Here is a 13,247-nt window from a genome sequence, read left to right as displayed (position 1 = left end):
CGGGATTTTCTTATTCTTTACCAAATCCCGAACCCCAGGATTTTCAAAAATCAGTCCCGATTAGCATCTCTAGTCCTATGTGATATTAATTCAGACACAATTTTTCAACAAGATCGGTCAAGAACTCTCTGAGTTAGAGAGGGCAAAATTTGACTTTTTGGCAAAACTGGTGTTTCTTCTCGTCCATGTAACTAATTACCTATAGTTTTTAGCACAATTTGTCCCAAATAGTTTAGATAGCTATTTCTTCCATCTTTCCAAAAATAAAAAATTAAAAAATTTTTTACTTCTAAATCAAAATCAAATCAAAAATTTTGTAAACATTTTTTTCAAAATGGGCCTGTTTTTAATTTTTTTTTTTTTTTGCTCAAAAGAAAGCTTGAGTATTTTCCTTTAAGGGCTTTTTAGTCGCCTAATACGATGCGAGTGGGATATTTATAAAAATACGTGTTTTGTATCTCAAGGTATACAATTGCTCTTATGCACTCCTGTTGCAATCCAATACAACCAAATAAGGCTTTTTTCCTAAATTTGTCTATAAAATCGTAAAAAAGTGCTGAATAAACGCCACCCTAATATACAACTATAACGTACATAAATTATTATTTATTTATGAACCAACTGCTCTTTACATTTCAGTGATTTTTGGTCAATAAAACATTAGACCAAAAACTCAGTTAAATTGTTTGTCATTAATGTCAAATTAACTTAAAATGAAAGAATAAATTATAGAATGTTGTACTTTTTGGTTAAATGTTTATTTATTTGTTTTTAAAATTCATTAAAAAAGGTTTATTATTCTAGATTTAACGTTTTTTTTTTTAATAAATACAATATTCAGATATGTGTATGAATTTTTGTTGGTACATATTTGTTTGTTTGTGTATTTATGAATTTATAATTATTCTACTTTCACAAATCCATTTAAATGTAGTTTTTAGGTACATGTGACTTTAATTTTTTTTTAATTAAAGAGGTAGTGGCAAGTTTATTTAAGTATTTATGTTTGTATAAAAATAAATTAAATAATAAGATATTAAAACAACAAAAATAATAATAATAATAAATAAAATACAATACAATAAAGAACAAATTAGTCAATGGAAAATAATCTCATCAATAGTTATAACGACGCCTTTGGTTGGTATAATGAATGGCCATCATTGTTGACAACACAAGGACCATAATCTGCAGGAAACGATAAAAACAAATTATATTAATCAATATAGAAAATTGTTTGGTCATAAACAATCAATTAAACTGAAGACATAAACTTACATTTAAGCCCAACAGACACCATTCGGATATTTCGGTAGTTAAAGATTCATTGGCGAAAGCTTCCTCTACTTTGGTCAAACAGCCAGCGACATAAACATTCAGGGGATTTATGCAGTTGCCATCCTTGCAGCAACTTGATGGCAATTGGCGATTAATGCGTCCATAATCCGCAAAAGAATTGCGACCACAGCATTCGTACTGCATGTATAAATGTTTAATTATAGCCGATTTCCGACACATATGTAAATACAACTAGCAAAAACACTTACAATAGTTTGTTTTTTGTCCATGGCTCCTTGATGTATAATCTCTTGATCCCACAAGTCATCGATTTCCTTGAGGGCGTAGTTTTTAAACACATCTCGAGTATTGTAGCAAATAAATACAATTGTTAGAACCAAAAGTATCAGCAACATAACAGCGTACTGTTTGATGAAAAATATTTTATTTCGTTATTTAATGATAGATCAAATATGACTTCTTTCAAATCAACCACTTACCGTCCATAAACTACGTGCTGATTCACGTATGGCCCCAAAGCATCCGAATAAAAATGTTAGAAGGATAACACAACCCAAAGCTACGATACCGATGGCGTAATGCTGAGGCATTGCTTCCCAACCGAAACCAGCCAAGAGCAGCAAAAGGATTCCCAGAATCTGAAGAAATCAATTGTTACAAATTATAAATATGATTTATGTATTGAATTGTCTTTAGAGATTTGTGGTTAAAATAGCATCATATACTAATAACTAGAAACTTTTCAGCTCAAATTTTTTACTTTGCAGCTTTGTAAGGGAACCTGCTTTCAGAATCCAAAATTTTTATATTGCTCAATCTCACTTTCTAATGTCACGCCAATTCCTAAAAAGGGAGAGAAGATAGCCCTAGAAATTACCGTCCAATAGCAATTTCTTCTGCACTCTCCAAAGTATGGTTAAATAAGTATTTGGAGTCCAACAATTTACTTAACGACCGCCTGTATGGTTTCCGTAGAGGACGCTCTCCGGGAGACTTGCTAGCCGTTTTGACGAAAGTTAAGTGGTGGTTCTAGATATTTCTAAGGCGTTCGATAAAGTGTGTCACGGTGCACTTTTATCAAAACTTATTGCTTTTGGTGTCGGTAATAACTTCCAAGCTTTCTCAGATATCGCACAATACGAGTTGTTATAGATGGGAGCTCATCAAACGAGTTCAATATAAATTCAGAAGTACCGTTCATTCTCCTTCTCTAATCTTTATTTTTCTAAACAACCTTCTACTTCAAACTTCCAACCCTAACTATTCTTTTGCAGATGACAGAAAGATTTTCTATTAATATTCATTCAATTACGGACCAAGCTTGTCGGAGATTGGGACAATGAGGCAAAACATGAATGATTCAATTAATTGGTACCTTCTGGCAATCTCTGAATGGGGTCGCAAGACTCAGTGTTGCATGTTGACACAAAAACGAACGACAGGGTGGTGTAAATATTGTGGATTCAGACACTCTTGATGTTCGCTGGTCTAAATACATTTTTCAAGCGCCGAAAGAAGCATTCCAGTGTTTTGGATTTCTTAACTTAGCTCCATCTGATATCAATATTTACACCACCTATATCCGACCGAAAATGGTATACAACTCCCATGTATGGGACGGTGGTTCAAAGTCTATTTTGGAGCTTCGCACTAGATGGCGAATGTGATTATTGGTGACGATAGGGTATCCAACTCTATTGATTCGCTGGAATTGCGTCGCAATGTGGTCTGCGTTTCACTGTTCTACCGGTACTACAATGGAATGTGTTGTGATGAAATGAGGGAACTTGTTCCTGATACCCGCAGATTTTTACGTAATACTCGTTTTTCATCAAGAACACATTCCTTTGTGATCGAATGGCAAGTGGGCTGCACAACACACTACAGGGAAAATTCTTTCTTTAACCGTACTATATGTATGTGGACCAAACATCCCGCTGAAGTGTCTCCTGTAATTTTCAATGTAAGAAAGTTGAAATCGAATGACCACAAATACTACTCCCCCTTTCCTTTTTCCTCCCTCCTATTACCTATTTTCCTAGTTTCAACTAAATGCTTTGCATGAGTAGGGATCCAATATAAAAAAAATCTCACTTGAAAGCGTAACTTTTTGAAAAAACACATGATTCCTTGCCAGGAATAAATTCAAAAGTTGTCTAAATATTCCACTTACTCATACAACCTGCTTCTGTGTAAGGGATAACAATAAGTTTTTCATTTATTTTCGCTTACATTAATTTAAAAATTCTTTCAATTATTCGCTTATTTGTGTATACACTTCATCAAGCTAATAGTATATATTAGTTTGTAATTAATAAAATATTTCTTTGCTGCCCTATAAAATAATACGCCTCCACTATGAACCCAGGGAATCAAATAAATTTGTTAACCCTATAATGTTAATTTCAAAACTTTTTTTAAAAAACAAATTTTTTATTTAAAAAAAATTATCTTTTTTATTTGGTTTTTGGGAGAAAACTAACATTTTCGACAAGATATCCGACCTTACCTGTTCCAAATTTTTTAAAACATGAATACAGGTTTGACATTTATTCGGGTTCAAAGTTCAAATTTTATAAAAAGATGATGTAAAGTCGCTCAATTTCCATTATATGTAGCCTTTCAACCGCTCACCAAATTTTTACAATTATGAATCTTAATTTCAATATATTTTCCAAAAATCCTTTTTATTTGAACATAGGAAATTGATCCAAACAATTGTCCTTTTAAAAGGAATATCACGAAAAAGTTACTTTCCACTGCACAGTGGTTTAGTAAAGTTTTTTTTTGGGAAATAATTCGGTATTTCGAGAGATATTGTTACGAAATATCACATGGTCGGAGCTGAGGTGTTTTTGAGTTGATTCACGTTTCTTCAGCTTCCTAGCTTTTTGGTCGCTTAGTGGGATAATTGCATATTTTGAGTTACACAACATTTACTTTGATAAATATCCCACTCGCAAATCACTAAGTGACTAAATAGGTCTTCAAGGAAAATATCTGAACTTTCTGTTGAGCAAAAAAAAAATTGAAAAGAGGGCCCATTTCGAAAAAAAAGTCAACAAAGTTTTTGATTTTGCAAAAATAGTCAAAAATTCCATGTTTTGAGTTAAAAAACATTTTTTTGTAGATATCGAACTCGCATCCCACTAAGAGACTAAATAGGTCCACAAGGAAAATATCTAAGCTTTAGTTTAAGAAAAAAGAGCCCATTTTGAAAAAAAAATTCAAAAAAGTTTTTGATTTCGGAAAAAAAAAATATTAAAACTTTTTTATTTTTTTTTAAATATTTTTTTTTCGAAAGAATGAAGAAATAGCTATCTAAACTATTTGGGACACATTTTGCTAAGAACAATAGGTAATAAGTTCATGGATGAGAAAAATCTCATGTATGGCCAATAGGGTGGGTCAATTTTTTTGACTACTAAGCGTATAGCAAATTCCTAATCTACGAAAAATTCTAAGAACTTTTCCAGAAGAAACCATGGTTCTAAAATCAAAATCGAGCTTCCGGTTTTTTACGAGAAGATTTGGAGCTCAAGACCTCTTTTGCTAGGAGACCTCGGGTATGTTCAATTTTAAAAATAATAATATTTCTTCGTTTGTGTTCCGATTTCAAAAAATTTCATATATACAGAATCTTCTCGTCGAGTACTACATATAACACCTCGTAGCTATCAATTATCTCTTATAGCGTAAGAGATATTGGCATTTGAATAATACATTTTTAACATTTTTACCCACCCTACTCCAGTTTTTTGATGACCGCGGTTTCAAATATTTTCCGATTTTCTCTATTTTTAATTTATAGGACTAACAAGAAATGTATATATAACATAAAGAAACAATTTATTAAAAATAATGAGTCCAAAGTTATGCTTAAATTTCAAAAAATTAAAAAAAGGCGATTTTTCGATATTTTTTTGGGAAAAAGGTGCTTTTATTCTTTTTAAGTTGTCTAAAAAAATTTCTAAGAAGATGTATAAAGAATATATAGCTACGAGATGCTATATGTAGTACTCGACGAGAAGATTTTATATATATGTAATTTTTTTGAAATCGGAACACAAACGAAGAAATATTATTATTTTTTAAATTGAACATACCCGAGGTCTCCTAGCAAAAGAGATCTTGAGCTCCAAATCTTCTCGTAAAAAACCGGAAGCTCGATTTTGATTTTAGAACCATGGTTTCTTCTGAAAAAGTTCATAGAATTTATTAATGTGTATGTAATTAATGTGTATGTGAAGGATATATAAGATTTGCTGACGTGAGAAAAAATGTAGTTGTAAATGTTTACTTAAACATATTATGGTTACCGCAATCATTTATATAATTACAGTGTTTAAAAACTTTTAAAAATGTTGAAATGGTTATGGTAAAAATGTACAATAATATTTTTTCTCTGCGTGTGGATCATAACAAACATAGACATGAACTATATAAACCCGAATTGCAAACAATTTTAGATTCATTTCTAGCATTTTCCTTTAGATTCCTAAAGACTAAAAAAAAGTATGAGAATTTATGTCAACAATATCAGTTAAATACAGTTACATTCAAGAGAGGTTTCACGACCTGCTGGAGGATCTTCTTGTCTTGGCTGGTCTAAATCTCTTTTATTCTGGGGTATGTCGAAACCGAATTCGTCCAAAAAAATTTCAGAAAATGTATGCTTCTTAAGCAAATGGAATATTCCAAGGTTGTAAATTTGAAAATAAAAAATATGTGTCTAAAAAGTTTCATTAATGGTTAAAAATAGAAATTTATGTTTTGAGACTGAAAGTAAAATTTAAGCTAAAGTTATTTGCATTATTATTGTCTCTACAAAATCTTTAGTGTACAATTTTAATTTGAAATGATTATTTCAAATATCTCCATAATTATTATTGTGTTGATTAATTAAAGTTTGTTTATTAAAAAATGCTTGTGATGTTATAAATTGAATCATTTCCTCAGCAGTTTTTTTGCTTGTATGTATTTGATTATCATTTTATCCACCCATATTTAAATTAAATCATTTCAAACTTATGTACTTATATAATAAAATATTATGATAATTTGAATGTCCAACATTTGAATAGTCGTACACCATTTCCAACAATCATATAAAAATGGATTTATTTTTAAAAGATTTAAAAAAAAATATTCTAATATAAAAATCTAAGTAATTTTTTAATTAATGTTTAAAAGACATACTGAACTTTTCAATTACCATTAGATAACTAGATATCTATTTTAATTATTTTAAACGTTGGCTACCATCACCAGGAGTTCAAAACCTAATCTCATTTATAAATTCTTTTTTTAACTTTAAAGTCGAATTTTGATTTTATGGATTGCTTTGTTATGGCACTATACCAATTTACCTTATTTTAAAATTTGACATACACCCTGAAATCTTGAGTGCAATAAAATAATGTGCGTTTACTAATCAACTTGAAACGCATAGATTCAAATTTCTAAAACAGAAATGAGAAAAATTGGACCAATTCAATAAATACAAATGACGATTATATTATATTTTTCTATTTGACATTTTATATTAGAAATTGTGTAGTTTATTTGATTAAATACTTAACCATATTAGAAGTTGGATTTGTAGTCATACATTCTAATTAATGAAATCACACAGTATCTAATAACTCAATGAGCATGTGTGCACAATATTGTGCAGATTATACGAGGCTTGTGTGATAAGTATAAGAGCTTAAATTTCACACAGTTTTGTTTTTTTTTTTTGAAATCGACTGTACTAATCCTTATTAAGGGAAATTCGTTATTTAGCTGTACTGTCCGTATGTGGAACAAATTTCCTGCTGAAGTCTTTCTGTCAAATCGAATGTCCGCAAACACAACTCCATTTTGACTGCCTTAAATCTAATGTCCGCAAACACTACTCCTCTTTGCTCACTCCCATAACCTATTATCCTAGCTCCAAAACAATACTTTGCATGAGTTGAGTCCAAAAAGAAAAAATAAAGAACAAGTTAAAGTGTTATATTCGGCTGTGCCGAATATTGTATATAAACCATCAATATGTAGTTTTGGCCTTCTATCGGTTTTTGAATCAGTTATGGTCCAAATTGTACAGAATTCGATAGAGTTATTAATTTCATAAAACTTTAAATGACTTATGTCGAAATTTATGTTAAGTTAATATCATTACAAATAAAGGATTTACTGACAATAAAATATTTTTCTGATATCGGTCAATTATGAAGCGATCCTCACAAAAGTTGGTAGGTTGATATAAAACTTGTTTATGTCCATTTTTATAACGATATTAATTACACTGTGCTAGTTGAAAACACTGTCAAGCGGTGCACCAGGCGGGTTAACCTAATTCGAGTACGCTGAATCCAGTGGTGCTAACCGTTTTTTTAGGTTAGATCGAGATATGCCGTTATTTCAAAAATGGAGCAGGTTGCACAAGATATGTATATGTATTCGCGTAACTCAAAAAGGGTTTAGCTTATTGAATAAACTAAAAAAAACGAAATTCACCAATAAAATTTTCTTTAAGGCTTAAACATTTTTAAATATGCGCAGTTGTTTTAGAAATGTATATATATTTTTTTTTGCAAAAGTTTTAAGCAAAATTTTTGTTTTTTAAAACGGCATAAAAAATTGGAAAATGCAGCTACGCTGTTAATTTTTTCAACGCGCATAGAAAATAAAAAAAACAAGCCCTAAGATTAAAATCTGTCCACTGCTCTCAAAAGATATTCACTTAGAAAAAATTAATTTGTGTAAAATTTTATCAGGATATATAATATAATATACTAATGTGGGACTTTTGTATGGGGGCTATGTTAAATTTCTGTGCTATTGGAGTCCATTCCAATGAAATCGGAAATACTTATAGTTTTTCTCGATCACTTTGTTTAGAATTTTTTTAATAGCAAATGTAGTGAAGTAATGATATTCTTAAAGTTACAATCCCGCTAAAGCACACCGATTGCTTACCAACGCTTATGATTAATGTATTCCTTCGGTTTCAACTTGCATGAAACCGAAGTTGTGAATTTAACACGGAATACAAAGATCGCCCATACCATACGAATTGAAGCCGAGAAACCTTGAAAAACGATTTTGCATTACCGAACGACTACTTGCGATTAATAATGGATCCATTACGATAACCCGAAACATAACAGTTCGTATGTGAAGCCCTGCCAACATGCCGAATCGACACCAAAGGTAATTCTCTGATAAAAGGGTCCTATCTATTATGAGTTGCTGAAATCTGGCCAGACCATCATATATTGCCAAAAATCGCCAAGAATATGCGGCCAGTCATGAAACCGTAATATTCCATCATGACAACGCTCAGCCACATTATGCAATACCAGTTAAAAACTATTTAGAATAAAGTGGTTGGGAAGCTTTTCCGAACTACTATTGTTTTGATCGATGCATAACGCTCTCTCCGGGATACGCTTTACTTTGGAACAGAGTATCCGAGTATTCTTTCTTGGCCGGAATCCATATGTAGCCAGAAAGATGGGAAAAGGTCATAGCTAACAATGGCCAATTCTTTAAATAAATTTATATTGTACAAATGTTTCAAAATAAAAGTTAATAATTTGAAAAAAATCGCTTAAATGATACATATTATACCTTTAAAGCAGAAGATAGTATTGTAAATAAAAATGTATTAAAAAATTAATGATGTATGCTATTTTTTGTGATAACATGTTTTTCGGCTTTTACCAAGATTGGTTACCGATTCAAACGGTTAAAAGATAACGGTAACGCTAATTGGGATTATTTCGGTAACGGAAGTTTAGCGGTGATGGTAGTTGCTGTTATTTCAGTAACGATAATCGTAATTTCATCCTGAATTAAATTTATAATAAAATATGCAGGGGTTCTCATATAGTAATTCTGTTTTATTGGATTCCATAGAATTCGGAAATACTTATCGATCAATGTAGTGAAATAACGAACTTCAACAAATCACAATTTGTATTTATAAGATATATTTTTTACCTTTCTAATAAAAGAAATCGATTGGAAAATGGCTGTGTTATGGTCCTTGAATAATGATCAAGAAAATCTACAAGTATTTCCGTACTCTATGGACTCCAGTGTAATTATCACATAACCCTCGTACAATTCTCTATGATGTATGAAGTTAGCATTAAATATTAAAAGTAAGTGAATATTCGACGTAACACCAAAAACATGAACAAAAAGTTGTGGCTAAACACGCACATCATGTACTAAATATATGTACATTAGGGTGGCCCCAAAATTTAAGTTGCGGATGTTCCCACCTAAAATGAAAATTTGATTCATTCTAAGACTACGTTTTGAATTTTTTTCGTCCTGGGGTCAATATTTGGCGAGCTGGATCGAAGGATAAAAAGGTCCTTTTTTGAGGTTTTTTTAAATTTTTTCCATATTTCTTCCAAAGGAAGTATATGTAAATTTGGTATCATATGAAAGGTCTTTGAGAGACGCATTCAATTGGTTAAAAGAAATTTAAAAAAAAAAAATTTTAATTAAAAAATTTTAAAAATTTTCGACAAAATTTTAGTTTTTTTTAATTTTTTCATAGAATATATTCAAATACATAGATGAAATTTCTTGATCATAAACATCATGTAATTTCACCGAAATGGTTTTTCTCGTTTTTTAAAATTCAGTCCAGTTCAATGTTTATTCAAATTTTTTTAAACCCAATTTCATCCCTATCTGTTAAGCAGTTTTTCACATGTTACTTAAAATTAACAACAACATTCCAAAGGAATAACATTAAAATAATCATTATAGCGCGATGTATAGTAAATGTTTTAGCTTAAATTTAAATATTCGTAGTGTAACAAAAGAAAAGTATAAGAATTTATACATCGATGGAAAGCTTATAAAATTTGAGTTATTTTGATGCCCATACATATACTATGAATTGAGTACAGAGATTGTCAGATAGGGATGAAATTAGGTTTAAACAAATTTGAATAAAGATTGAACTGGATTGAATTTAAAAAAACGAGAAAAACCATTTCGGTGAAATTACATGATGTTTATGATCAAGAAATTTCATCTATGTATTTGAATATATTCTATGAAAAAATTAAAAAAAACTAAAATTTTGTCGAAAATTTTTAAAATTTTTTAATTAAAATTTTTTTTTTAAATTTCTTTTAACTAATTCAATGCGTCTCTCAAAGACCTTTCATATGATACCAAATTTACATATACTTCCTTTGGAAGAAATATGGAAAAAATGTAAAAAACCTCAAAAAAGGACCTTTTTATCCTTTGATCCAGCTCGCCAAATATTGACCCCAGGACGAAAAAATTTCAAAACGTAGTCTTAGAATGAATCAAATTTTCATTTTAGGCGGGAACATCGGTACCTTATTTTTTCTCCATACAAACGGGGCCACCCTAATGTACATACATAGTATGTATGTACAATGTACATATACTTATTTGTATGTAAATACAATAGCAACAAATACGAGTAGCGACTAGGCCACATGGACTGCTTGAGTTTTGAGAAGATGATATCATCTGCCAAGGTAGCACAAGCACAGCAGCAACAACAAGTATTTAATAGACAATTATTTAGGAGGACGAGTAGGAGAAGAAGAAGAAATGTATGAACGAATAAAACATATTTTCATTAGAATGGCCCAATTTTTAAAATTATCCTGTATTGATACAAAAATATTTTTACACAATTTAAAGTATCTCTAGAGGGAAGAGAACTGAAACAGAACTTAACATGTGCTTGGTTGCTCGGAGATAGGAACCGATTCCAGTTCGAGGAATGGAAAGTCTGGTGTAGAAAAATCGTATGTGATTTTTTTTAAAGTAGACCTCTATAATCGATAATCACAAAATGCAGTAGTTTGATTTTTGAAAACTTACAACTAATCAGTTTAATATAATGGTTCGAAATCGATGTTTATGTAGGTTAGCTTGCTGTCGAAAGCTATTACCATTTATGGGCTGATCTATATAAAATTCTGTACTATTTAAAGAATGCAACAATTTTAAAGAATGTATGAAAAAAAATAACTAACATTTTGGTCCAAAACTCTGGTTCTACTAAATCGATTTTGTCCATTATCAATACTGATTTCAAATAAACAGGGGACATTTGTGGAACATTTTATCGCCTTAAGTCCTTCAGTGTAGATCCTGTCGTGCCTTCAACAGACATAGCGAAATCGTCATAAAATTGTATAAGGATGCTGAATTTATACAATTGTGGGCCTACGATCAATATTTCGATGTGTTTCAAACGAAATGTCGAAATCAATATTTTTGTTAGAGGGTATGAAAACAATACTAGTTATTGATGCTGTTTGGCTAATAAATTTTACGCCAATATTGCTAATACATCAGAAATGTTCGGCTATTATAAATTTACAGTTATGTTTTGATGCAACCTTTTTATGTGAAGGTCAGGCAATACGGATGTTCGTTATAAACCGTCTAATATATCCGTAATTTGAGCACATTATGCAATAAATTAAAACTCAATGTCTTGATTATATGCAACATTTATCTAGATATTTAGATATATAGCCTTTAATTTAAGATTTCTTAGTTTTTCTTCAAAAAGTTTCTTCCCAAATTGGCCCATTGTCGATTAAAATTTTCAAGTTGTGTGAACACAACTTAGATAGGCAGACAAAGCCCACTCGAATATAAATGCCGAATTTTGCTTATACATATCTTGAACATTTATGAACACATTTGGATAATTAATTAAACATATACAATTCAGAAAGTATTTCTTACAGATTTGAGTGCCTTAAGTTTACGCACCTTATCAGGAAGCTTCCAGAAGCATTTTTGGGTATATTGAGTGCAAATCGAAGTAGTAGTTGCGGGCATAGAAAAATACACATAGAGCGGAAACTAGAAAAAAACTCAAAGAAAAAAATCTGAGTTAGGTCTTTGACAGCAGAGTTTCCTATCTATGTGTATTTATCTATGGTTGTGGGTTTTTGGTAAGGTATTTATCTCGCTTTTGCTGATTTTCAATATTGAAATTATCGTAATTACTTCGGTATACCCTTTTCAATCAACACACAAACTGAGGGACATTGCTAAATATTATGTATTTTATTGTAGAAATTACAAACGGAAATACTAAATTTTTCAAGCAAAAACAAATTGGCCCATCCTAATGTTCATAAATAACATAGCGAGTAGACACATATATTAAAACATTTGATATCTAATACGTACTTCTGTTCACTTTTTATTGCAACTTTTATAGTTGTTGTAAATTTTGTAATGTAAAGTTTTGTTAAACCAACCGAAAGAAACCCTAGAAGAGTTTTTAAAGTCTTTCAATAGCACTTTTCTTTCAACATTGTCATAATTTTCCTCTACTCTGTTTAAAAATGGAAATATGTAATAAGAAAATGTAACAGATTTCAAAGGTTTATTTTTTAATAACTTGCTACTTTTAGTATTAACATTAACAGCAATTAATTTTTGCCCTTGTCTCCTTTATATATTGGTTTGCATATTGTACTTGTTTCATATAAAACATTATAACAATTTAAATAAATATTTACTTACAGCCCATAGTGTATTGAATATAAATAATGAACATTTAATTGTTCTCGTAGCACAACCCATTTTTCTTTATTATTTGTTTTTTTTTTTAAATTCAATTTGTTTAAACTATTTGTTTGTTTAAATAATGAATTAATGTCTGGTCAAACAAAACAAAAATTAACACCGAACAATTTTTGGCGGCACGTGAACTTAAAATACCAAGATTCAACAATGTTTACGCAAAATCAGATTTTTCAAATAGAAAAAAACAAAACGCCTTTTCTCATTTAAATTTCAAAACGCACAGCGGGTAAAAAAATACATTTCAAAATTTTGTGTACGATTAAAGTAAAATATAGACGACGGTGAAGAGAAATGAAGTGAAATAAAATAGACAACTGTCAAGGGCCACG

At 30.4% G+C, this 13,247-nt stretch overlaps 1 protein-coding gene across 1 annotated transcript; it reads right to left on the bottom strand.

The window, feature by feature from the left end:
* Positions 1-726: 726 nt before the first annotated feature.
* On the bottom strand, positions 727-13,247 carry Tsp42El (Tetraspanin 42El). Its single transcript, XM_065512049.1, has 5 exons — positions 12,856-13,247; positions 1,779-1,937; positions 1,548-1,703; positions 1,279-1,476; positions 727-1,188 (listed from the first exon to the last, which is right to left on the bottom strand). Exons 1-5 carry the CDS (start codon positions 12,913-12,915, stop codon positions 1,117-1,119), a joined length of 645 nt encoding a protein of 214 aa, XP_065368121.1. The 5' UTR covers positions 12,916-13,247; the 3' UTR covers positions 727-1,116.

This window comes from Calliphora vicina, chromosome 5 (assembly GCF_958450345.1).
Source record: "Calliphora vicina chromosome 5, idCalVici1.1, whole genome shotgun sequence".
NCBI lineage: Eukaryota > Metazoa > Arthropoda > Insecta > Diptera > Calliphoridae > Calliphora > Calliphora vicina.
This window is presented reverse-complemented; position numbering and strand designations above follow the sequence as displayed.

What these genes read in the sequence shown, in the direction of transcription:
- Tsp42El (XM_065512049.1), bottom strand. Translation starts at nt 12,915, where the DNA reads ATGGGTTGTGCTACGAGAACAATTAAATGTTCATTATTTATATTCAAT. An exon ending in TATTCAATACACTATGGGCT is followed by an intron (nt 1,938 to 12,855) that starts GTAAGTAAATAT and finishes TGATTTCTTCAG; the next exon opens with ATTCTGGGAATCCTTTTGCT. An exon ending in CAGCACGTAGTTTATGGACG is followed by an intron (nt 1,704 to 1,778) that starts GTAAGTGGTTGA and finishes TTCATCAAACAG; the next exon opens with TACGCTGTTATGTTGCTGAT.